The sequence below is a fragment of the Callithrix jacchus genome, chromosome 19 (assembly GCF_049354715.1).
Source record: "Callithrix jacchus isolate 240 chromosome 19, calJac240_pri, whole genome shotgun sequence".
Taxonomy (NCBI): Eukaryota; Metazoa; Chordata; class Mammalia; order Primates; family Cebidae; genus Callithrix; species Callithrix jacchus.
Window position 1 is genome coordinate 38,640,354 of NC_133520.1, and position 25,754 is coordinate 38,666,107.

At 55.3% G+C, this 25,754-nt stretch overlaps 1 protein-coding gene across 9 annotated transcripts in view; it reads left to right on the forward strand.

Annotated features, from left to right (window-relative positions):
* Nucleotides 1-22,592, forward strand: part of SNAP47 (synaptosome associated protein 47) — a 43,245-nt gene extending 20,653 nt beyond the window's left edge. For 4 of the 9 annotated variants that reach the window (XM_035281303.3, XM_035281300.3, XM_035281301.3 and 1 more), the window contains 3 exons: nucleotides 8,185-8,309; nucleotides 20,064-20,120; nucleotides 21,945-22,592. In XM_035281303.3, coding sequence (XP_035137194.1) covers nucleotides 8,185-8,309; nucleotides 20,064-20,120; nucleotides 21,945-22,091 — 329 coding nt within the window. In that variant the 3' untranslated portion in view covers nucleotides 22,092-22,592. Of the gene's footprint in view, nucleotides 1-8,184; nucleotides 8,310-11,688; nucleotides 11,733-20,063; nucleotides 20,121-20,297; nucleotides 21,849-21,944 lie in introns of all 9 variants that reach the window. The other 5 variants (XM_035281304.3, XM_078357088.1, XM_078357087.1 and 2 more) reach the window with 3 other exon arrangements.
* Nucleotides 22,593-25,754: the final 3,162 nt, after the last annotated feature.

Genomic DNA, 25,754 nt, shown 5'->3' on the forward strand with positions numbered 1-25,754 from the left:
CTAGAGACAGCTCGTTTGTTTATACTTAAAAACAATTCCAGACCGTTTTCCTTGTACTTGACATCTGTGAATCTGAAATCACTGAGCGGTAACCTGTATGCTTGACAGGTGCGTGGGTCCCAAAGCCACTGCCATACTTTGGGTACAGTTTGTCCTCACCAAAGCTCCTGTGGAAATTTGGTCCCCAGTGTGGCAGGGCTGTGAGGTGACTGGTCACGAGGGCTCTGCCCTCTACGTGGCTTGGTGCTATTCTCGTGGCAGTGAGTGAGTGCTCCCTCTGGGAAGCCTGGATGAGTTCTGGAAATGCATTAGTTCCTGAGAGTGGAGTGTTGGGAGGCAGAATGTCCCTCTGGTTCTCTTTGCCTGTATCCGCTTCCCACTTGAGTGTGTCTGCCACAGCAGGAGAGTCCTCACCAGAAGCCAGGGCACGCTCTTGGACTTCCCAGCCCACAGAACTGTCAGTTGATGAAAGCGTCGTTCTTTGTTAATTACTGAGTCTCAGGTGCTCAGTTAACGGCGATGCGGAACCTGCTACGACACAGAAAGGGCTTTCAGAATGGGTGCGTTGGAGCGAAAGGAAGCTCCCGCTGTTGTCTCTCTCACCTCCCCTCATTCCGACATGGGAACCGGTACCTCAGGATTGTGACTGGCACCATCTCCACCTCCCCTGGTGGGGCTGTTCCCATCACCCCTACTTTGCCCACTCCTGTTTCCCTGGGCATTTAATCTAGGTTTTCCCAGCCTGGTACCCAGACATGCTATGAGGGGTCTGTGTGTGAGAACTGTGCAGCGTGCTTCCATGTGTTGGTGGTATACTCAGGTGTGTGTGGCATGGCCATGGTGCCTTCCCAGACTCCACTGTGGATTGTGAGTGCTCCGCTGGCCTCTCCCTGGGGCCGGGCTGAGGGGCAGACACCCTGGGTCTTGGCATGTCTGCCACGTTCAGCCCACCTCCTCCCTAGCACAGGACTGAGGCTCAGCTGTTGTCCTGCCAGTCTGATGGGAGGCTGGTGGCACCTTGGTGTTAATTCTCACCTTCACCCTTTCCCTGGTTGGGAGGTGGGGCCCCTGATGTGTTATATTTGTTTTGGCCCTGCAGGTTTTTCTCTGTGGATAGCCTGTTCTGTTTCCTTCTTTTCTTGTGTGCTTTCTTCCCTCGTGGATGTGCAAGACTTTCCTACTGTCCTTGGATGTGCAAGACTTTCCTACTGTCCTAGGCGGTCAGGCTTTAGAGGCTGCAGCCACTTCCTCTGGATTCTCTTCCTCCCTTACAGAAATCTTTGATCTTGCCATGGCAAAATCCACTGATTTTCCCCTGCAGTTTGTCTTGGAGCCCCGATTAAGAAATCCCAAGGTCATAAAAGACTCCATTTTCTAATATTAGCATCATAGCTAATACACATACATGTATACATACGATGCACATGTGTACCAGTGCATGTGTATTGTCATGTATGTGATGTGCACGTCCACACTGTAATGCGTGTCTGTATGTACAGCATGTAAAGCTCTGCTCTTACGGATTTCGATTGCCAGATGTCTGTTGTAAGAGGAATTTGCTGCTCTTTTGGTTTCTCTAATTTTTCTCTTATGACAAAGATTTCAGTTCCTGTAACCTGTTTCCCTAACATGAAAATATTTTGCTTGCTGTTCTAGATGGCTTCAAGTTTCAGAAAGAAATACACATAATAATAGATTGAGTCCCATGAAGTCCAGGGCTGAATACACACCTTAAAAACAAAAGGTGCACACCTTAGTTACGCAGCACGTGGTTGAATCACAGAGAACCTACCATCTTCCTGTATATGCCTGAAAGTCAGGGGTTGCAAAGAGAGACATTGACCCCTATGGAGCACAGTACACGGTGTGAAACGTAACGAAATCCATTGATCAAGATGAGAAGATCACAGGTCACTGGGAGCTGCTGTCACTAAAGTGCAGGCCCAGACCCGAGTGTCCTAGTGGGAGAGAGGCTACAGAAGCATAGGAAGAGGGTCTTCACCCACATGTAGGGCGAACGGCACAGCTGTACTACTGCGTGGGGTGAACGGCACAGCAGTACTACTGCACGTGGCTCGGGGAGGACGTATGTGACATGCTGTGGAGGTGGGGACTGTCCTGCTGCTGGGGACTGAAGAGGGGGCCCCAGGTATGTGTGTCTTCAGGCAGGAAGTTTGTAACATTCTGTGGCGTTAGGACTGCTCTCCAGGGTCCCAGTAGAGAAGTGCTGGGTGTGCTCAGTGGCCCTGCCACGTCACCAGGCTGGCTGCACCGTGGTGGCCAGCACTCCGTGTTCCCCAGCCTGGCGTTTGTAAGTGGGTTCCTGCAGCCTATGCTGTTTGAGGTCAGAGGGGAATCATGGCCTCTTCTGGGGGCCTCAGTGTGCATTCAGGATTCAGGACTGATAGCATCACCCTCCCTGCTTGTCTAGGAGGGCCCCCTTAGGGCTGTAGCCACAGTGAGCATCATGTGTTCACTTGTAGGGCTGCATCCAGCTCATGCTATTTCGAGTACCTGGGCAGCCATCTTGCCACATGGCACACACAGCACACAGGGAGCCCTGGGGGACTGCCGCATGTGTGGAATGGACTGTGCCTCCTGTGAGGGACTGTTGCTCACTTTCGCCCCCATGGGCAGCCTGGCCTTTCCGGGTAGGTACTGGGCAGCTGCACCTCCAGAGGGTGTTTGTGGAGAGGCTCCGTGCAGGGGTCAGAGCGTGCAGTGCTCTGCCTGGTGCTGTGTTAGCAAGAAGGCAGCACCCCGTTTGCCGGGAGCTCGGTAGTGTGTGGGGCACCCACAGCTGTGAGGCCTTGCCTCTGCTTGCCGCCTGCTGCTGTTGTCTGTGTGTAGGCACGGGGGCTCTGCCAGCTTCCCTGTGTTTACTGATCTCAGCTGGAAACTACAGGCTGCCCAGAGGTGGAAACCATGACGGATGTCTCGGAAATCCCTGCCTCTGGGGCGAGCGCTGGTGTGCGTGTGGCCACAGGGTGGCAGCCTCGCGATGCTGGACGGGCGCCTGTCAGGGAGGGACATGGGGCGGGGACCCTTTCCAGAGACCTCTGCAGGCCTGTGTGGCCAGCATACGTTTCCTGCTCGTCCTTGCCTGATCCCGCCTCATGCTGGAGGAGCACCCAGGACTTCACCATCACCATCCTCGCACGTCCCTGGACCCTGTGGGTTCTGACAGCCGTCGAGAGGCCGGGCCAGGGCTTGCACGGCCCCCTCCGCCTCAGATTTTCTTGCAGTCAGCCTGGGCTGTGGTTTGGGAGGAAGGCCACAGGATGAGGTTTCCTTCCCACACCTCCTACCAAGGGACATGCACAGCATTTTCTTTTTCTTTTTATTTATTTTTTTTCTTTTAGACACGGAGCCTCACCCTGTCACTCGGGCTGGAGTGCAGTGGCGCGATCATAGCCCACTGTAACTTCAACCTCTTGGGCCCAAGACAGCCTCCTGCCTCGGCCTCTCGAGTAGCTGGGACTATAGGCATGTACCACCATGCCCGGCTAATTTTTTTTCCCCAGAGATGGGGTCTTGCTGTGTTGCCTAGGCTGGTCTGGAACTCCTGGGCTCAAGTGATCCTCTAGCCTCAGCCTCCCAGAGTGCTGGCATTTCAGGCATGAGCCTCCCCCCTGCTGTGCACAGCATATTTGAAGGCTGTCTGTTCACTGAGTTTTTCTTTGTCACTCACTGCCTGTCTTGGGGCTAAGGCCTCCCTGGGCTTCCAGCTCCCTGATGACAGCCATGCCTGTCCCCTGCTTCCCCTGGCTGCGTGTCTGTCCACATGGCAGCACCAGCAGCAGGGCGGGGCAGGAGGTAGGCGCGTGGAGTGGGTAACTAGTCAAGGACGCGAGCATCGGGTCTCTGCAGGTTGTTAGTGCCAGGCATCTTTTGAGGTAGGGGAGTTCCCGCTGGAGCTGAAGCATGCAGGAGCCTGCTGTGGCACCACGGGCCCAGGGTGGGCTGACTGAGGAGCCGGGGGGCACTGCACTAGCTGGCCTGGAGCCTGTCAGGATGCCACCGCCTGTGCACCTGGGTTGGTTGAGTGGGAGGTGGAGCACGCAAGCTGCTGTCTCCTCCGTTCAGCTGCTGTGCTATCCTTACCTATGCACCAGTTTCATGGGCCTGTGAGGCCCAGTGGAGGCCTTCCCTGGGTGATGGGTGAGTGTTAGGAGGCCAGAGCTGAGGGAAGGGGTGTGCTGGGGACAGACAGGCTGGCCCAGGTACCTGATCCCCAGAGGGTGCAGGCAGCCTCTCCTTGGCACTGCAGTGAAGATGGATAGATGTGTCCTACACAAGGCCCTCTGGCCTCAGGGCACCCTCTTCCCAGCTGAGCCGGGCATTCTGCAGCCTGAAGAGCCCGGCATTCTGGGCTCTTCCTGGCTGGCGTCCTGCACCCCCAGGCCAACAAGGCCTTGCCTGGGTGCCTCAGATGCCTCAACTCATGACAGTCGAGTCACCCCACCCCTCTTGCTGTGAGCCACCTGCAAGGCTTTGGTTTAATTGCAGTCACTCATGACCCTGAGACAGAAACCATCCTTACAGAACCAAATTAAGCTTTCCTGGAAGAAATGTCAAAAAGTATAACTCAGCAGCTCCACAAGGGCTGTGGCTCTGGAGATGGTGGGATGCAACCTCACGAGGACCCCAGCAGAAACATCCACGGCTTGAGGCTTAAGCCCTCTGTCCAGCTTTCTGAGTGTTCAAGCAAAATCCTATTTGTTCAAATTCCAGAACGGCCTGAGTGTCTCTCTCTGTCATGCTGCTTCAGGTGCTGAAGTGTCCTAGGTGGGGAGGCCCAGGGGCTCTGCCCTTAAGAGCCTGTGTGGGCTGGGCATAGTGGCTCATGCCTGCAGCCCAGCACTTTGGGAGGCCAGTGTGAGAGGATCACTTGGGTGCAAGAGGTCAAGACCAGCCAGGGTAACATGACAAGACCCTGTCTATAAAAAATACAGCGGGTCCTGTGTGGCAAGCCTGTGCTCTCAGCTACTTGGGAGGCTGAGGCCAGAGGATCACTTGATCCAGGAGTTTAAGATCAGCCTGGGTGACATGCTGTCTCTACAAGATAAATAAATATATATTTTAAAGCCCATGTCGTAGCCAGGGAATTGCAGCCTGAGAAGATGCTGAGGAAAGCACACGGTCTGGCCCGACATCCAGCAGATCAGAGGGCACAGCACAGAGCACATGTGTAGCCCTTCATGCAGCAAACTACAGGCCAGACCACAAGAGCCTGGGGCGGGGCGGGGTGGAGTGTGGGGGCTCTCGGAGAAAGGGGCGCTGGCAGAGTACAGGCTGGGCAGCTGGTGCTCTTCCATTCCCATGGCCAAGGCTGTGCTGGTGCTGCGAGGTGGACGGGACCACCTTGTGATCTCAGGTCACCAGGGGCACGCATCCTTTGGCCTGTGCACTATGGCTCAGCATTTCAGAGAGAGGCTCCTCAGAGCAGCTTCACGTGAGGGCCTGTGGGCTCCGTCGGGGAATGCACAAATTCACAGATGTGCAGTAGTGGGCCGCAGCTCCCCAGAGAGCACCCGCATACAACATGGGTGTTGCAAACCCAGGTTGTGAAATCATTGTGGTTGGTTGCAACCAGATTCTGTTCCTGAAGAGTGTGTTATGAAAACAGCCTTCTGGGCCATGTCCCACAGGTGCCATCTGTGAGGAGAGCCCATTACTTCCCACTGAGTCTCACTGACTCCCCCACTGCACCTGCACCCATCTGTTGGGCCTGGAGCCATTCCCTCTTTAGGGCCATCCCTGTGCCGAGTCCCCTGTGGCCCTGGGCAAGGCCAGTCCTTCTCTGCTCAGCCGAGGTGAGCTTGTAAGGATCATTTGGGGGGTGATAGACTGGTGGGGGTGGCATGTTGGAGGTGGCATCTCCCCTGTGGAAGGTGGGGTTGGAAGGTGAGCTTTTAAGGATCATTTAGGAGGTAATAAGCTAGAGGGGCCGTGCCCTGGTCCCAGCGAGAGTGCGCCTCCAGACGTCCCCCCTTTCGTCTCCTTTTCTGAGGGCATGCTCAGCCACTGCTCCCAGGCTGCTACATTCATCAAGAGTGGGAAGCATGGGCTATACAGGCTGAGGTAGGATCCTGGGGAGGACGCTGAGGCTGCCTGCCTGCCCCATCGGGAGCTGGCACTGCAGCTGCATTTTCCCTGCCTGCTTCCTGGCATCCTCGTAAATGGCAGCTGCACCAGATGTGGGGGAGCTGTGTGTCCTGCAGAAGAGCAAACAAGAGGCTTTATTTGCACTCTTATCTGGGCCCTGGGGTGTCAAGGCTGCCGTTGAGGTTGCTCTGTAAATAAAGGGCAGGTGGCCTCTGCGGGAGGCACACCGGGCCACCTTCTGTGGGGTGAGACTGCCCCTGGCAGGTGGCCTGGAGCACCCCAGGCTCACTGCAGGGTGGAAACACCCAGGTCCTTTCTGAGCCTGACCATGGGCAGCTCTGACTCACCTCCCACCTCGGTGGCGCGGATGGTGGCTGTGCTTGGCCCTGGGCCGCGGGCCACTTCCTGTGCTCTCGGGAACCACAGCCTTCTGGAGAGCAGCTCAGATGTCACTGCAGTTCCCCAGTCATGCGTCTGACGTGCATTTCACCAGGGCTCAATGATTCTTGTGTTTTATGCTGCAGATCTTCAGTCTTTCTCAAAAAAAAAAAAAAAAAAAAAATACCATGTGGGATGTAGGCCTCATATTCTGAGAGGTGGAGAGTGGCCCCCGCGTGTCTGCAGCGTTGCGCGTGGGATGTAGGCCTCTTACTCTGAGAGGTGGAGAGCGGCCCCGCGTGTCTGCAGTGTTGTGTGTGGGGTGTAGGCCTCATACTCTGAGAGGTGGAGAGCGGCCCCGCGGATCTGCAGTGTTGTGTGTGGGGTGTAGGCCTCTTACTCTGAGAGGTGGAGAGTGGCCCCTGCGTGTCTGCAGCGTTGCGCATGGGATGTAGGCCTCATACTCTGAGAGGTGGAGAGCGGCCCCCGCGTGTCTGCAGCGTTGCGCGTGGGATGTAGGCCTCTTACTCTGAGAGGTGGAGAGCGGCCCCCGCGTGTCTGCAGTGTTGCGCGTGGGATGTAGGCCTCATACTCTGAGAGGTGGAGAGCGGCCCCGCGTGTCTGCAGTGTTGCGCGTGGGATGTAGGCCTCATACTCTGAGAGGTGGAGAGCGGCCCCGCGTGTCTGCAGTGTTGCATGTGGGGTGTAGGCCTCATACTCTGAGAGGTGGAGAGCGGCCCCGCGTGTCTGCAGCGTTGTGTGTGGGGTGTAGGCCTCTTACTCTGAGAGGTGGAGAGCGGCCCCGCGTGTCTGCAGCATTGTGTGTGGGGTGTAGGCCTCTTACTCTGAGAGGTGGAGAGCGGCCCCGCGTGTCTGCAGCGTTGTGTGTGGGGTGTAGGCCTCTTACTCAGAGAGGTGGAGAGCGGCCCCGCGTGTCTGCAGTGTTGTGTGTGGGGTGTAGGCCTCTTACTCTGAGAGGTGGAGAGCGGCCCCACGTGTCTGCAGTGTTGCACGTGGGATGTAGGCCTCATACTCTGAGAGGTGGAGAGCGGCCCTGCGTGTCTGCAGTGTTGCACGTGGGGTGTAGGCCTCATACTCTGAGAGGTGGAGAGAGGCCCTGCGTGTCTGCAGTGTTGTATGTGGGGTGTAGGCCTCATACTCTGAGAGGTGGAGAGCGACCCCCGTGTGTCTGCAGCGTTGTGTGTGGGGTGTAGGCCTCATACTCTGAGAGGTGGAGAGAGGCCCCGTGTGTCTGCAGTGTTGTGTGTGGGGTGTAGGCCTCATACTCTGAGAGGTGGAGAGCGGCCCCGCGTGTCTGCAGTGTTGTGTGTGGAGTGTAGGCCTCTTCTTACTCTGAGAGGTGGAGAGCGGCCCCGCGTGTCTGCAGTGTTGCACGTGGGTGTAGGCCTCATACTCTGAGAGGTGGAGAGAGGCTCTGCGTGTCTGCAGTGTTGTGTGTGGGGTGTAGGCCTCTTACTCTGAGAGGTGGAGAGCGGCCCCGCGTGTCTGCAGTGTTGCAGACCCTGATCCTTCAGGGCTGGCCGGTAAGGCAAGGCTCACAGAGGCCAGGACAGGAAGCAGTCCTGCGTGTGGTGGCGGAGGAACACCGCCTCAAAGACCTTGCTCTGCCGTCCAGAGCGCGTGAGGGCTGTCGCACCTCCGAGAGATGTCGCTACTGACCATCTGCTCTTCTTGCAGCATCTGGGCTGATGGGCCGCGCCCTGCATCGTGAGCTGCCCGCAGGAGACCAGGAGGGCACGGCACTGCACCTGCAGATGAGCCCGCCAGCCCTGTCTGAGGCAGATACCCAGGAACTAACCCAGGTAAGGTGTCCCCAGTGCCACGCCAGCCAGCGCTGTGTCCCGGTCCTCCCACAGGCTGCTCCCTTTGCTTTCCTGACCACAAACAAGCTCTGGGTCATCCGTGTTGGCCTCACACCCAGGAGGAGGTACTGGCCTCCACTCAGCAGCTGCAGGGAGGGAGGAAAGGCAGTGTCCATCCCAGATCCACACGCCTTCTGGAAGGAGTACACATGGTTGCCCTGGCTATCACCTGCACCCATTGTACATGTGCACGTGTGTGTGCACACAGGTGTTTATGTTTACTGCGCATGTACATGTGCTTGCTGTGTGTCATGTGCATGTACTGTACACACGTGCATTTATGTGTACTGTGTATTCTCCGTGTACACATGCTATGCATGTACTTATACTGTTAGTACACGTGTATATTACATGTGCATGTGTATGTGTGTGCTGTGTGTAAATGTGCTATCTGTACCTTGTGTGCAGTGCATGGGCATGTGTGTTTGTGTTGTATGTGGAGTGTGCGTGTACTATGCCTGTACATGCGCATGTTCTCTGTGTCTGTGTGTGCTGTGCATGTATATGCACGTGTGCTCTGTATTCTGTGCGTGCATGCTGGCACACGCCTGCTGTGTGTTGCGTACTCTGTGTGCACTACATGTGTACATGCACAGTCGGGTGAGGGCTCACTCAGCTCTCATGTGCTGAGCACTGGTTCTTAAGGAAGCTGAGCACTTTGTGCCGAGGAGGCTGGAATTTTACTGTTCAGTGTCAACACCCCTGTCTTGTCCAGGGCTTACTGGCCACTCTACTGGCTTTCCTTTTGCCTTCTCAAGTAGTTTCTGAAGCTGTATCCAGTCATCATATCCCTCTGTTTGTAAGTATCTCCCTATGTATCATTAAAGGATGAGAGCCATTCAGAAAGAGCCATTCATCCATTTTCGCCTTAGGAGACAGGACGTTGTCCCTCGGCACCATCCAGTCTGCAGGCAGTGCTCTGACCTGCCGAGCCCTGGCTGAAGGGCGTGTCCCACAGGTGCGTGGTGTGCACGCAGCTCATCTCCAGGTGCAGCTTCCGTCCTGTCTTCCCTTGCAGTTGATTCCTTGAAAAAGCGAAGCTGTTTTTTGGGCTGAGACCGTGCACTTTGGATCTTGCAGTTCTGTGTCCACGCAGGGCGTGGGCTCCTCGTCCCTGAGCCTCTGAGTCGGCAGGTGGGTCTGGGGCTCTGTCAGGCCCGGCCCTGTTTTTGGAGGGAGTGTTCTGTGGGTAGCTCTGCCCATGGCCACCAGGAGGTGGATAAAGACGCTCTGTCTCTTATGCCTGTTTTTGAAAACCAGTTCTTACTTTATGTGTCTGTGTATGCATTAACTCCTGAGGCCAGCTTGTTTGGGGAAAAAGGTGTTCATCTTTGCTCTGGGGTAATTCAAGTGGACACAGCTTGTCACTTTTTCCTCCCAGCTTCACTTAGTCATGTCTGGTAATGGCACACACAGCGCTGCCTGGTAGGTGTTGCCAGCTCACTGTGCAGGTTCCTAGTCACCTTCACATACACTCATTGCCTCCAAAACGTTCTTGGCCTGGGTCTCGTTTGCTCAGGGTTTTTGAGAAATCCCAATACTACTATAAAGACAGGCTTACCTGGTTCTTCCCCAGCCATGCTCCTGAGAGCGCCTCAGGGTGCATGGCTGGGACTGGCAGAATGTCAGCACACCCCACTCCCACACCCCACAAAGGTGTCCACGGCTGAGATGCTCACTGTGTTCCACGGTTGTGTTTAGACTGAAGTAGGAACGAAGCTTTAGGATGCAAAGTCGGAAGCTTATCTGTTAACTGTGATGGTGGCCGTGTAGTTGGAGAGGCCCTCCAGTGTCCACACATCAGGCTCTCCTGCCACGTGTGGCATGTTCTTCCCCTCAAACCCAGGAGCGATGGGGAGGTGCTCAGGTGCCTGCGTGGAGCTGCGGGTGAGCGGGGCTCCCCAGGACGATCCAGGCTGCATCTACCCTGGGACTGTGTGGGAGTCATCATTAGATATCCAGCAAGCCCAGTGACTCAACGCCAGAAGGAGCAGCCTCCACACTCAGGGCTCTGGCTTTAAGGCCAGCAGCGGAGCGGGAGGAAGCAGTGACCTGAGGGGTGGCTGGGGAGGGCCTAGGGGGCAAGGGCAGCACATTGGTCAGATGCGGGCCCCCTTCCTTGCAAGAGGGGCCTGGTTGTAACAGGGGACCATCTTTTTGAGGCAATACATGTGTTTCCTATTTAGAGAATTCCTAGTGCACAGTTGAAGCTAAAGCAGAAGCCAGAGTGAGTTACATTTCTGGGGAAAACAAAAATGCACGAAACCCCCTTCCTCCCGTCATCCAGCTGTGGTTTCGTTGCAGATGCTATTAAAGCCATCACGCTGAAACGTGTCCCAGTGGTGGTGTGGGTTGCAACAGGGGTGCTCAGGAGAGAGCGGCTGTGACCACAAAGGCCAGGCGGGGCCCAGGCGGGGATGGTGCAGTGAGCCCTGCTGTCTGCTCTGCGGGGGCCTGGCTGCTGCTCACGTGGCGGCGGAGGGCAGAGGGAGGGCGGGGGCTGTAGGAGGTGAGTTTGCAGAGCGCTCGGCTTGCTTCTGTTGTCTGCTCCTCTTTTCGGCTGTGGAATCCGCTGGGGGCCACGCCATGGCTGTGGGACCTGGACACGGTAGAACTGGAGGTGGTGTCTAGCAGTTCCCTGGGACACTCCAGCGCACGTTGCATCATCTATCTTGTCCTGCTTTGGGGTTGCTGTGTCCATGTCCCTCTGTCTCCAGGAACCAGGTGGACACTCAGTGTAGACAGACACTGGGTCTGGTGGGAGAGTGGATGGGAGCCTCACTGGCAGCCGATGGTGGGAAAGAAGTCTGCTGCACTCTTGCCGAGGCTCCTTCTAGGAACAGATGTGCCATGGCTGGTCCCTGTGGGCGCAGGTCCTAGTGGGTGCTTGGGTGATGCCTCAGCCTCCTGCCTCGTGGCATGGGGCGGCCAGTCTGCCACTGCCTCTGACCTCTCCATAAACAGCAAATGCAAACACACATGGTAACGGGAAAGCCGCAAGACTCGTTCTGTGCAAGTCAGAGGGTTCCCAGGAAGCAGAGCCTGGGGCCACAATGGGCGAGTCTGCGGGTGCGGCCAGGCTCTTGTGCGGCTCACAGGGGGATGTGGGCTGGCGGCTTCTGGGCATGGGGGGACCCAGGTGTTTCTGTCCTCGCGTCTGTGGCAGAAACCCTCTGCCCGCCCCTGGCATCATGTCCCCCGTGGACCTGCTCTGGTGATTAGCTGAAACATTCCGCAGTCATTCTGGGCTCCCTGCTTTCTATGAAACCATCTTCAGAAGGTAACTGCTTTTCTTTCCTTTTATGTTTCTCTTTTTTAGGAAGTGGAGAACACATTGTATCATCCTCAGGGACCCTCTTTCTGGTCTGCCTTCCCTCACTTCTCTGTCCCTGATGTCTATAATGTAAACTTCCCTCAAGTCACCTGTGTCCTCTCCTAGTCGTGGGGTGGGAGGATGTCGGTGGTTTCCTGCAGACCTAAGGAACAAAAGATAATCATATTCACAGAGTGTCTCCCTGCCTGGGCTAAGGGTCTTGATCAGAGTGTGACCACCCTGGCTTCTTTGAGCTCACCGACCATGTTGGGGCCGACAGCCCCATGTGACATTGGCCCCCACGGTCCCAGGGGCAACACTGTGGGGACACCATGATCTGTCCAGAGCACACCTGACACAAGCGTTGCTCTCCTGCCTGGCCCCCGTGGGAGTGTGGAGAAGGAGCCACCCCAGCCCTGGGAGTCGGAGGGCGAGTTATAGGCAGAGGGGATGGTGGGGCTGGGCTCTGGGGGGACACTGGACAAGGTACCCACCCTCTGAGACCAGCCAGGCAGGAGTGGGCCTTGCCTGTGAGTGAGGAGGGGCAGGGAGGCCAGGCTCCTCCTCCTCTCAGGCTCTCAGTGTCTTGTGCCTTCCTGCTTTTCCAGGCTGTTCATGTCAGGTGTTCATCACAATGCAGGCAGGAGGTCGATTCTGGGGGTCTGCGAGGTTTTGTGATGCTGTTTTCCTTGATGACCTTCACACCAGTCAGATGAGCACTGAACTAAGCCGAGTGTTTGGGGATCTGTGCCTTCACTGCTAGTTCCTATTACTCATGCTCCTGATGCCACGTCACATGCACTTTCTAAACACTGATCCAGAAGAGCCTAGGAATGGGGACAGGGTTCCCTACAGCCCCTGACATCCACACAGCAGGAGGCCACTTCCCAGGGGCCCCTGGACCAGGCATGGGAGCCCTGCATGCACAAGGCTCAAGGGCACCCTGTAACTCAGACCTGCGGCGGCTCTGTGGAGGCGGCATCACAGGGAAACACCACGCCTTCCCTTCTGGCCTGCGTGCTCTTTGGTAATGGGCTCATGCCGGTAAGCACCTGCTCGCCCGCCTCTGTGCACTCTGCCCACCCCTATCCCCCGCACTGTCTGCTGTTGCTGGTGAGCCACTCCTGTGCCCACACCCCCAAGCTCCCATTGCACTGGGCATGACTGTGGAGGACCCAGGACCCTGGGCTGAGCAGGGCCCATGGCTTCAGAGTGATGGGGACAGGAGGCCGTGCCAGGCACCGCCCTAGGGGTCCTGATGCTCAGTGCTCACACCAGCTGCTCTCACTTGCCCAGGGAGTACCTGGGAAACTGCCATTGCAAGGGGCCTGGTGGGAGAGAGTGTGGGACCTCTGCTGAGGGTTGAAGACCAGTGCCTGCTGAGCCCTCCCAAGGCCACTCCCCGGCTGCACCGGCTGAGCGGTTGAGCAGAGACTGAGTGCTGAGTGGGACTTGAAACTTGGAGGACTCGCCCCACCCCGAGCCTTTGCTGTCCTCCCAGTTGTCGCGGTAATGAAGGCTGTGTGCCGGGCAAGTGCTGGGTGTCACGGAGGCCCTGGCTGTGGAAGGTGATACGTGTTATAGCAGTGGGGAGTTTCTCTTTATTCCCTTTTTAAAAATTGTGGTGAAATACATAAAACACAAATTTTGCCATTTTAACCATTTTTAAATGTATGATTCAGTGGTTAATGAAATTCACTTCCACTCCATCCCACATAGAAACTGTTTCTGTGAAACTCGAACCCATGTTTCTGCCCCAGACCCTGCCCACCACTCTGCGTCTGTCTCTGCCAGCCTGCCACACTGGGTTCCTTATAGCAGGGGAGCCACGCAGCACTTGTCCTTTTGTGCCTGCTCATTTCATCGGCATGCCGTTTGCAGTGAGCTGGCTGACCCTCCCCGCTGCGAGTGGACGCGCGGCTCCTTCCTCCTTTGAGCTGCTGCGGAGAATGCTGCTTAAGTGTTCACGTGTGAGCATCTGCTTGAGGCCTTGCTCTCAAGTCTGGGGTACACAGTGGTCCCCCTTATTATCAAGGGAAATGCTCCAAGACCCCCAGGTCATAAAGCTTTACCCTGCATTTTCTTAGGGGTTCTGTGGTTTTGGTTTCCTCCGGTGTGAGCCCATTCTGAGTTAGTGTCTGGCACAGTGAGGTGAGGACCCAGCTGTATTGTGTGTGTGCGCATCCAGTTTTCTCAACACCATTGGTGAACCAACCATCCTTTCCCCACTGAATGGTCTTGACACCCTTGTTGAAAATCCATCAGCCACAGATAAATGAGTTTATTTCTGATTTCTCACTTAATTCCATTCTGTGGTCTAATGTCACTATTTTGATTGCTGTAGCTTTGCATTTTTTATTTTGAGACAGGGTCTCACTCTTGTCTCCCAGGCTGGAGTGCAGTGGCATGATCTCGGTTCACTGCAACCTGTGCCTCCTGGAATCAAGTGGTCCCTCCCACCTCAGCCTCCCGGGTAGTAAGGACTGTAGCTGTGCATCCCTACGTCCAGCTTATTTATTTTTTTTTTTTAAGACGTGGAGTCTCTCTATGTTGCCCAGTCTGGTCTTGAACTCCTGGTCTCAAGTGACCTTCTCTCCTCAGCTTCCCAGAGTGCTGAGATTACAGGCATGAGCCACTGTCCCCAGCTAAAAGTAGAGTAAGTTAAAAAGAGAAAACAACAGATAGGATGAGGATATGAAGAAAAATTTTTCTGGCACAGCTGTATAATATTTGTGTTTTAAGTTAAGTTTTATTTCAGAACAGTGTTAAAAACAATTGTAAAGTTTGTAATGTGCAAAAGTTACAGGAAGCTGAGGCTCAGCTATTATTGAAGGAAGACTTTGTAACGTAAACGCAGTGGAGCCTCAGTTGCGGTGTTGATGAAGTTCACAACAGCGTTGAGTCAGGCCTGGGCCTTCACGCTCACTCACCATATACCCAGGCAGTGTCCAGCCCTGCCAGCCTGCTCACGGGGCACGCCCTATGCCGTGTGCCCTGTTCAGTCAGGCCTGGGCCTTCACGCTCACTCACCATGCATCCAGGCAGGGTCCAGCCCTGCCAGCCTGCTCACGGGGTGCGCCCTATGCCATGTGGCGTTTCCTATCCTTATGGTGCACGTTCACCGTACCTTCCCCACGTCGAGATGCGCAGGTGACTGCCGTGGTGCTCCAGCTGCCTCTGCGCCTTGGTGCCGTGGCATGTCGTGCAGGCCTGCAGCCACCGCAGGTGTGTGTGCCTTGCTCTAGCATTGCCCTATGACGAGACCCCGAGCCACAGTTCCTCGGGATGCATCCACGTCGTTAGGCAGCCACGATGATTTTAGCGCATCATGCTTTTGTTTTCATTAATCTCTGAGAATTTACTGATTTCCCTTCCTGCACCTGTTGGTTGTTTAATTTGTGAACGCTTCAGTTTGCCGTGTTGCTACCTTCCGTCTGCTGTGGTCGGAAGAGGCACCTGCTGTGGATCCGTGTCTCTACGCTTGTTGAGGGCTGTCCCCCGGCCTGTGTCCCATGGAGGCAGCTGGTGCGGAGGAGAATGGGCTCCTGTGGCTGTGGGGGAGCACTCTGCACAGGTCTCCCGGCCATGGGTTTATAGTGCTGTTTTTGTGTGCATCCTCTGCTTAGCTGTTCTGTTCGTTTTGACATGTTTGCTAGCCTTTAAATGTGGTCAGCAGGCATTACACAGTCTTGGTTCAGGCTGGGAAGTAGCTTATGCAGCTGTTGAAGGGTGAAAGAGCCATGCAGGGGCAGGTTCACCAGACCAGGCGTCACCCCCTGGGAGAGGGTGGCTGCAGTGGCCCTGGATGGCAGGGCCAGCACCGTGGCTGCTTCTGAGCTGTGTATCACAGCCCTGAGTGTTGGACCCAGTTCCCGTGACCTCTGTGTGCAGTGGTGTCCCGCCTTGAGGTGCAGGTGAGAGGCAAGGGGCTTGGGGTCACGGCGTGCAGGGCAGAGTGTGGGCGCTTGGCATGTTGCAAGCAGACTTACTGGCCACGGCTCTGGCCGTGTTGCTTCAGGCTGGGGAGTGGGTTTTGTGGGGCAGTGGCCATCCCCTTGGAAGAGCCACGTTTTAATGCATTCTCAGTTCGTTTACTATTTTGAGGGTACCACTGAGGTTCTTCCACATGTGAGATGCACCTTCATGGTACCCAGTCCACAGTCACTGAATGCTTTGTTTGGTGAGGGCTCATGGCCCGTCAAGCACTTGGCTCACTTCATGGGAATCTCTGTCTGTAGTCTGGGAGCAGGGAGTGCTCTGGGGCAGGACAGGCAGGCCTGGCTCCTCGCTTTGCACGGCGTTTCCTGTGCGCGCCTGGTGTGAGCGCAGCTGGCCCAGCCGACTCAAAGTCCCCTCTGCGTAGCAAGGCTGGTCGCCGTGCTCACTACCTTCCACCACCGTGGGGGCGTCCTGCTCCCGGCTAGTGCACAGACCACCGTGGCCTCCAGGAATGCAGCGGAGGGGACTTGGTGGGCCGCAGGGTGGTCTGCGAGTGCCGAGTGTGACAGGTCGCAGCGGAGAGTGTTCTTTACAGCCTCCAGGGCTTGGCTGCGGTGAGAGCCAATTTTCCCCCTTTACGTTCTCTGCAGCATATTAATGGCCCCAACTGGTAGAACTATTTTGAGTTGTAGACAGCTTGATTTATCCCAGCTCTGTTCTTAAATGGTTGCTAATTTCTCACTGCAAGAAAATTCACAGTTCCTCAGTGAGTCAGCTTAATGACACGGCCAGGGCAGTGCAGCTGACGGCAGACCCCTCTTGGTGCTTGCCTTGGTGCAGTGATGGGCCGCACTCCGGCGCTGCGAGGGAAGCCAGAGCAGACACGTCCTGTGGGACCTGAGAGCTGACGTCCCGCAGAGTTTGGAGACTCAAGGCCCTGCGTGCCTCCGGAGCACCGTCTTCCTGGGCCGCTGGTGGCAGCAAAAGCACAGGCCCCGGACACCTTGGGGCCCTGGCGCTCAGCCTTGTCCAGACAGTGCGTGCAGGGGCACAGCTGCCTGGTAGGTGGGCCCTCCCCACTTCATTAGGCCCTTTTTCTGTATTTATTTTTTTGTCTCTAGAAACAAAATGGAGATGGTGAGAAGGCTAAACACTCTTGTCTTTGCTCTGCTGGGCTTCTGGCCTCTGTTCCTGTCAGCCCAGCAGTGTTGGGGATGCTTTGCCCCGAGTCTGCGGGAGCTTTATGGAGACAGACGCTTCCCTAGTAGGGCACCAAACAGAAGCTTTTCTTCCAGAACAGCCTTTGCCCAGGGCACGAGGGAGCTGGCCAGGCCTGCAGCACCCAGGGCTGGCTCCTCACGGGTGTGTGGGAGGAGAGTGGCTTTGGTGCTCTCCTGGGGGACCACGGCCGTAAGCTGCAGTGTTGGCCACGCTCAGTTGCGTTTCTTTGTTCAGGTCGTGCCTCCTGCTGCCTGCCTGAGTCACCTAGAGATGCTCCCCTTCCCAGCTCCGATGTCCTCGGTGGGTCCCACACCTGCTCAGGACCACAGAGTCCGGGGGTGGGTCTGGCCAGGCATCCACGGTGGCGCTGAGCCAAAGCTTCTCAGAAACACTTTTCTCAGGCCTGGTTGGCAGGCGTGCCCCAGGGCCGGACTGGATTGTCTTTCTTCAAGCACTCCCTGCTCTGTTTCTTTGAAGTTTATTAAAGTTTGTTTCCCCCAAAACCAAAAGCACTCTTTTTTTACTTGAGACAGTCTTGCTCTTGCCAGGCACCAGGCTGGAGTGTAGTGGTGTGATCTCAGCTCACTGCAACCTCCGCCTCCCTGGTTCAGGGAGTTCTCCTGCCTCAGCCTCCCAAGTAGCTGGAACTACAGGCATGTGCCACCACGCGCAGCTAATTTTTGTATTTTAGTAGAGATGGGGTTTCATCATGTTGGCTAGGATGGTGTTGATCTCTTGACCTCATGATCTACCTGCCTCGGCCTCCCGAAGTGTTGGGATTACAGGCGTGAGCCACCGCGCCTGGCCCAAAGCACTTTTAATCAGGTAGTTTCTGTGGAGGTAGAACTTGCTGGAAGGAAGGCCAGTTTCTGGGTTTCTTTACTTATGTAGCAGGGACTCGGGAACTCTGATTTGCACCCAGCCTCTGACTCAGAGCCCACGAGGCTTCCTGCACGAGGCCACTGGCTGCCCCGGAGCTGACAGCATCCTGCATAATGGCTAGATGGCTTGTCACCCCAGGCCACAGAGGAACAACTGTTTCTAGGGTTTGGCCAGACTTCATGTTCTCCATTCTTTCCATCCCCGTGATGTGGAATGCACACGATGCCATGTAATTACTTCAGTCCCTTCTTAAAGGAGAAAGAATCTGGACCCGCACTCCAGGACGCTTGCAGTTTGAGGGTTCGCTCAGGAATGTTCTTTGTCTGCAGCCCCAGCAGCTGCACAGATCGCTCCTGTGTTTTCGCACTACTAATTAGCTTCAAGTGCAATTTTGGCAGGCAAGCCAAGGGTCTCAACAGGCTGTTTGGAATGAGTTCTCTTTTAAGGTCTTCAGCGTGGTGAGAAATTTTCAAATCAAAAAGTACAGCAGGAGCCAGCTTTTATTTTGTCTGTATATACAGTAAAATACTCCACTTCTGCAGGCAGATCAGCTGGTCTTGGTCACAAATTAATTACCTGTGCATATTATTACCCCAGTGCTTTCTTATACACTAGACAAAGGTATGAATTTGTTGTCTTTAAAAGAAGGTTATTTTATTTTCTTTATATTTTGGGGAGATGTCATAGACAATTTTTTTTTTTTTGAGATGGAGTCTCACTGTTGCCCAGGCTGGTGTGCAGTGGCACGATCTCGGCTCACTGCAACCTCTGCCTCCTGGGTTTAAGTGATTCTCCTGCCTCAGCCTCCCAAGTAGCTGGGACTATCGGTGCCTGCCACCACACCCAGCTCATTTTTTGTATTTTAATAGAGATGGGGTTTCACTGTGTTGCCTAAGCTGGTCACGAACTCCTGAGCTCAGGCAGTCTGCCCGCCTCAGATTCCAGGCATGAGCCACTGCGCCCGGCCGACGCTATTTTTAAGTTGAGAATAATTGTACATACTCATGGGTTACGTAGTGAGCGATCACGTCACATCAGAGTCACTAGCACAGCCAGCATCTTGGGCATGTGCCACTCAGCCTTGCAGGGAAGGTGGTAGCCAGCAGTGCCGGGCTGTTGGGGTATGCGTGTCGGTGGCCCTGGGGGACAGGTGCCGTGTGGGGAAGGGGCTGGTGGGGTCTGTCGGAGGTGGCCCTAGGTGGACAGGCTTCATGTTGCACTGTGGTCCTGGTCTCCATGTGGCTCCTGATCCCTGAGTTGTTGCTTGTCTCTGCTGGCCTTTGCTGTGGGTCTAACCTTCATGGCGGCTTGCTAGGACTGGGTATAAAAGACGAGCATGATGTATGTTTAATAACTGTTGGCACTGATATGTGCCAAATGGTACTCTGTGTCTGTTGGCTTCAGTACAGTATTTTATTTTCTGTATCATTTTTGCCTTTGAACATCTGGGTCAGGGTTAGCAGATTAACGTGGCTTATTCAGCTGCCCTTAGTGTCATCCTGCTGAAGACGCTCCAGAATGAGAGTCAGAGCAGGTTCTGGTCCAGCCTCCCTTGGATGTCCCAGGGCCCTGCCACCACCTTTAAGGTCTGTGTGACTTCTGGCAGTGACGTGGGATGTGGCCTGGGTCATGCCCCGCAGCATCTCTCTGTGTGCAGTGAGTGTATTCTCAGGACTGGGGCAGGCCACCCTGTCTGTGAAACAGAGTTGGAGGTAACTGTGCCATGTTCCTAGAACAGTGTCAGCTGACATCGCGAAGCCAGTGACTCAGCTTTCATTCAGGAAAGCGACGAGATGGTAAAAACAGAAAACAAACTTGTGTACTTTAATCCCAAATATGAGTTATTTGCAAGAGTGAATGGACACAGCAACGGGGAGAAAGCCAGATGGGGGTGTGCTCGTGTTGCTCACGGGACCAGCCTGATTCATAGTGGTCTGGATGATGGACAGATTTTGTTGTTTTCCTTCTCTCTTGTTTCCTGGTTTCCTACCTGCACAGCTATTAACAGAAAAGACAAATAGTGGTGTCTCCTGATAGCAGTCCACGCCATGGTCATGGGGAGGGCCGGGCTGACACAGGGGCTGGTGGGAGGCACTGGAGCTGTGGGTCCTGGCAAGGGCTTGGGCCATCTCCCCAGCTGTCAGCTCACAGGAACCCTGTGGCCCTGAAGGACATTTAAATTATAAACATGCTGAAGTCACATTTTAGCATGGTCGACGAGCGACATAGGCACTGAGAACAGAGCCGGAGCGGACCCATATCCCTGGCTTCCGGGAGGCCTCCTCCCGGGACGTGGGCGCTGGGACGGCGTGAGCACACAGCCCTGCCCTCCCTTCTAGGGGCCATGCCTGCCGGTTCCAGCAGTGCCTGAGGATCACACTGAGAGCAGGGGGCAGGTGAGAACGGGAGCGGGTTAGCAGAGCGGGCAAGGGGTGGGCTGAGCTTTCTTCCCTCTCACAGCACAGCTTGGGTGTGGGCCATGTGAGATCATGGGCCAGGCAGTGGAAAGACCTCCTGTGTGAGGTCATCTGCCCGTCCTCTTGGAGCCACTGACCCCACCGTATACTTTCCAGAGCCCCATCCAGCGATCTCAGTCATGACTCAACAGATGAGTTTCCGCCAGCTCCCGAGGGTGCAGAAGCCCTGCCGTCTACGACCGCAGCTCAAGTCAGGCATTTCTCCATCTGTCTCATGACAAAGATCTCAGCAGGAAGGCTGCATTTGGAAAGGGACATGTGGCTCATTTCACCTCTGCCATGTGCCCGTGTGACCTCAGCCCCTCACTCCTGTGGCATCTGCAGAGAGGGGCTGGGTACGGCCGGGGAAGGGCTCCCTTCTGTAGCGCAGCAGTGGCCCTGGCTGGGCCCTTTCTGGTTTTCACAGCTCGTTTGCATTTGTGATCTCATGTGAGCTGCACCGTTCTGCGGAGGGAGCTGGATCTGACCGGCTGGGCCTCTGTGTTGGCTGCCTCCATACTGTTTCTCATGGGTCAGACAAAGGCCGGACCGTGGGCGGGGGCATCGCTTGAGACCCTGAATCCTTAGCTGCATGCGTCTCATGGCCAGCCACCCCACCCCGCAGGACGCTGAGCCTCCTGCCATGTCACTGGGTGGAGCGTGGGGAGGCTGCTCCCTCAGGGCTCAGGTGCACTGTTCCTGGAGACATCCAGAGGAACCGTAGGGGCCCCCTCAAGATCACCACCCCCCGGACCGTGTGTGGTCACTGCCGTCCAACTCATGGGGACACAGAGCACTGAGGGTTCCTTCTCCTGACCTAAGCAGTGATCCAGAACTTTCCCTGAAAGAGGACATGGACATTTATTGTGAGTGGTGGGTCACTCACATTTCCTTTCTAGTGTATTATTGTCCGTGGTCAAGTGGGCGTATGAGGTTTCTGGACCAAGGCTGAGTGTGCAGAGCAGCGCTTCACAGTGTGGTTCCTAGATTCCTCACCAAACACAGCTGGCCATGCCAGGAACACAGCACCAGCTCAGTCCTCAGCCTGTCACCCCCGGTGCACCACCCAGTGGACGTAGCTCTGTGCTAGCATTCCTGGGGCAGTCCAGCTTTCCCCATCCACACCTGCCTGGCCCTGGGTGACTCCAGCTTCTGCATCTGCTGGGCCGGGTCCGTCTCCCACACCTCCACGGTGCTAGCCGCCCTCCACTGCATGGAGAGTTTCGTTCTGTCGTTTGTGTTGTGCATGAAACATCCCATACCTAGACACAAGAGAAGGGGTTGTGTTTCTTTTAATCCTGCTTTCCCACTTCAGTCTGCAGTTAGGGACCCGCGTGCAAATAGGTCATGAGCACAGTGGCCAGGCAAGAGCTGGGGTTCAGATCCAAGCTGCCTGCCTGGGTCCCTGGCTGCCTTGCCGTGGGCTGGAATTCCACACCCACATGCAACACTCCCTCAGGGTCAGCCAAACAGAGCAGTCTGCAGCCTGGGGACAGCAGGCCAGGGTACGGCCACAGCACCAGGAGGGAGGTGGGGGCAGACAGCTGGCAGGAGGTGGGGCGGGCACCTCATCTCTCCAGGTCTGTGCTGGCAGGAGCAGAGCTGTGCCCTGACCCTGGTGCTGGGCTCTGGGCTCCCTCTTACTGGCTCGCAGATGGCGTCACCCAGGTGATCACCCAAAGATTCCCGGGGGGAGACAGGGAGATGTCTGTGCCAAGGTTTGCAGAGAAGCAGCCTCTGCTGTGATCTTGTGCTTCTCCCCAGATCCTGAGGAGGATGAAGGGGCTGGCCCTGGAGGCTGAGAGCGAGCTGGAAAGACAGGACGAAGCCCTGGATGGCGTGGCAGCAGCCGTGGACAGGGCAACTTTGACCATTGACAAGCACAACAGGCGGATGAAGAGGCTGACTTAGGGGTAGACGTCCCTGCATCCTGTCGTGCCCTGCACATCCCCCTGAGATGACGGGCTGGGAGGTGGTGCCAGGACTACAGAGGCCTGTGGCCTTCCCCTGGATGGGGCTGCTGCCGTGGGGCCGCCTCTGCACCAGGGGCCTCCCCAGATGTGTACCATGCCTGCCCCCCACGTGCTTCTCCCTGTTGGCAGGCAGGACCTGGCTGCACATTCTGCAGATGGCGCAGAAGAATGGACATGGTAGGGCCCCAGGAACAATGGGCACAGGCCTGGAAGGGGCCAGTGTGCCGCCCTTCTCATCTTAGTTCCCTTCCGTGGACAGACCGGCCTTCCTAGCTGTACTATGTCTTTGTGAGTGAAGTTAGAGCCAGCTCACCTGAGGGCATCCTGTAACACCCAACTGTTCTTTTATCATCTCGGTTTTAGCCAGAAGTGAAACTAGCATGACTGCACTTTTTGGCCCCATTTCCATCCAGAAATAAAGGGAAATGCTGGCCTTGGAGTGGTTTTTGAAGGTGGGCGTTGGTGTTTCCACCTGGTGTCTTGTGTCTGGTCATTGGCTGCTCCCTTGGGGGCCCAGGCGGAGGTGAGCATGGCCTCTGGCGGGACTGCGTGTCACATTGCAGGCAGTGCCCCATTGCCATGCTGCTTCCAGATGCCCCATGCAGGGCTCCAAGGAAGGGTGCGGGCACATGGGAGGTGAGGTCTAGGACCGCACCATGGCCCTAGCCAGCAGGGCGTCTACTCTGGTGCACCCAGTTCCCAGTGGTGCTGCCTTCCCGGGGCTGCTCAGTGAGCCTCTAATGCGGGGGCCTCGCAGCTCTGCAGCCGGAAGCCCCACATCAAGGTGTGCTCTCTCCAAGGGCTCTGGGGCGGACACTCTAGCTCCTGGTGGCTCAGGCACCTCAGGCACATGGCCACACACTCCAGTCTCTGCTCCATCCTCTCATGGCCGCTCCCCATCGGTACATCTCAGATCCTCCTCCCCTTTCTCTTAGAGGGTACCTGACACGGGTCCAGGGCCCACTCTAGTCCAGGATGGCCTGGTCTCAATGTCACTCACTGAGGGTGTCTGCCCAGACTCCAGTTCCACACGAGGTCCTGCTCTGGGGCTCCAGCGGGACTAGGGGCTGCGGTGCCAGACTCCAGAGCCAGTGCAGGTGCCTGGCAGGAAAACTGGGAAGCAGCCTCTCTAGAAAGCCACATTCCAGGGAGCTCTGATGCTCTTTTGTGCTTGATTTGGAAATAGTTTTCTGCTCTCCTTTTCCTATTGATTTATACTTAGCAGCCGGCAGAAGGGGACCTTGCACTATCTCCCCTGGGGTCCTTACACTAAGACCATGGTGAGTGAGTGCTTTCAGCCTGTCTGGGCACCCCAAGGAGGCCAGCGTTGGCCCCCAAGCCTGCCCCAAGGCACCTGAACACCAGGGCCCCTCCCTCCTCTCAGTGCTGGGAGCCAGCAGCAAGGGCTCACCACCTGCAGCCCCCACATGGACCCCCATCAAGCCTGGAGGAGGCTGCGCCCTGTTCTCATGACCTCACAGTGTGTGTGGGTAAGGTCTCCCCGTCGCAGACCCCTTGCTGTCCTCAGGAGCTCACAGTATGGGTGGGGTCTTCTATGTTTTCCAACCTCTCACTGTCAGCAAGTTCTTGGAATATCGGGTGAGACCTTTTGTTTCACTTGACCGCTTCTTGTCCACTGGACCTCAAAGCTAACATGCTGTACAGTAGGGAGAATATAGGAACTTTCCCTCTAAGATCGCGACCGAGGCCCGCACGTCCGCTCTCACCACTGCTAACATGCTGTACAGTAGGGAGAATGTAGGAACTTTCCCTCTAAGATCGCGACCGAGGCCCGCACGTCCGCTCTCACCACTGCTAACATGCTGTACAGTAGGGAGAATGTAGGAACTTTCCCTCTAAGATCGCGACCGAGGCCTGCACGTCCGCTCTCACCACTGCTAACATGCTGTACAGTAGGGAGAATATAGGAACTTTCCCTCTAAGATCGCGAGCGAGGCCCGCACGTCCACTCTCACCACTGCTAACATGCTGTACAGTAGGGAGAATGTAGGAACTTTCCCTCTAAGATCCCGACCGAGGCCCGCACGTCTGCTCTCACCACTGCTAACATGCTGTACAGTAGGGAGAACGTAGGAACTTTCCTACTGAGATCGCGACCGAGGCCCACACGTCCGCTCTCACCACTGCTAACATGCTGTACAGTAGGGAGAATATAGGAACTTTCCTACTGAGATCGCGACCGAGGCCCGCACGTCCGCTCTCACCACTGCTAACATGCTGTACAGTAGGGAGAACGTAGGAACTTTCCCTCTAAGATCGCGACCGAGGCCCGCACGTCCGCTCTCACCACTGCTAACATGCTGTACAGTAGGGAGAATATAGGAACTTTCCCTCTAAGATCGCGACCGAGGCCCGCACGTCCGCTCTCACCACTGCTAACATGATGTACAGTAGGGAGAATATAGGAACTTCCGTACTGAGATCGTGACTGAGGCCCACATGTCCGCTCTCACCACCTCCTTTCCACACTTGAAGCTCCAACAGTTGGAACAGGGCAAGAAAAGGAAGTTAAAGTTTAATGATACTGAAAGAAGAAACAAACTGTCTTGGTTCACAAATGACATTTTCCAGGTAGAAAGTATAAAAAGGGGATCAAAGAAACGCCACTAGAATAATAAACAACTGTTCAAGATTTCAAAATATACAAAAGTCAGCCACTTTCCTACATACCAACAAGGGATAGGGATGAGTGCATTTGAAATTAAAAACAAAATACTTTTATAATACTTAGATACAAGTTAAAAAATGTGCACTATATACATACATATATATATATATATATATATATATATATATATATATATATATATGAAAAACTACAGAAGCCTGATGAAAGGGACAAAAGAAGCAAATAAATGGAGAAAAATTCCATGTTCATGGATGAGAAGAGTCAATTTGCAACATGTTCTTCCACTTTGATCTATAGATTCAATGCAATTTCAATCAAAATCCCCACAAGTTATTCTGTGGATATTAACAAATGATCCTAACGTTTATATGGAGAGACAAAAGACCCCGAATAGTCAATTCAATCCTAAAGGAGAGGAGCAGAGCTGACACTACCTGACCAGAAGACTCACTGGAAAGCTGCAGTTACCAAACCAGCGTGGTGTTGGTAAAAGGAGAGACAAATCATAGAGTAGATTAGAGGACCCAGAAATAGACCCATATAAATACAGTCAACTCACCTACGAAGATTCAAAGGCAGCACAATGCAGGAAAGACTTTTCAACAATGGTGCTGGGACAGCTGGACATCCACATGTGCAAAAGAAATCCAACACAGGCCCCACACCCTAAACAGAAATTAAAAGGAGCTGGGTGCGGTGGCTGACCCACCACTTCGGAAGGCCAAGGCAGGCAGATCACCTGAGGTCAGGAGTTCAAGACCAGCCTGGCCAACCTGGTGAAACCATGTCTCTACTAAAAATATGAAATTAGCTGGGTGTAGTGGTGAGTGTTTGTAATCTCAGCTACTCAGGAGGCTGAGGCAGGAGAATGGCTTGAACTTGGGAGGCAGAGGTGGCAGTGAGCCAAGATCACGCCATTACATTCTAGCCTGGCAACAGAGTGAGACTCTG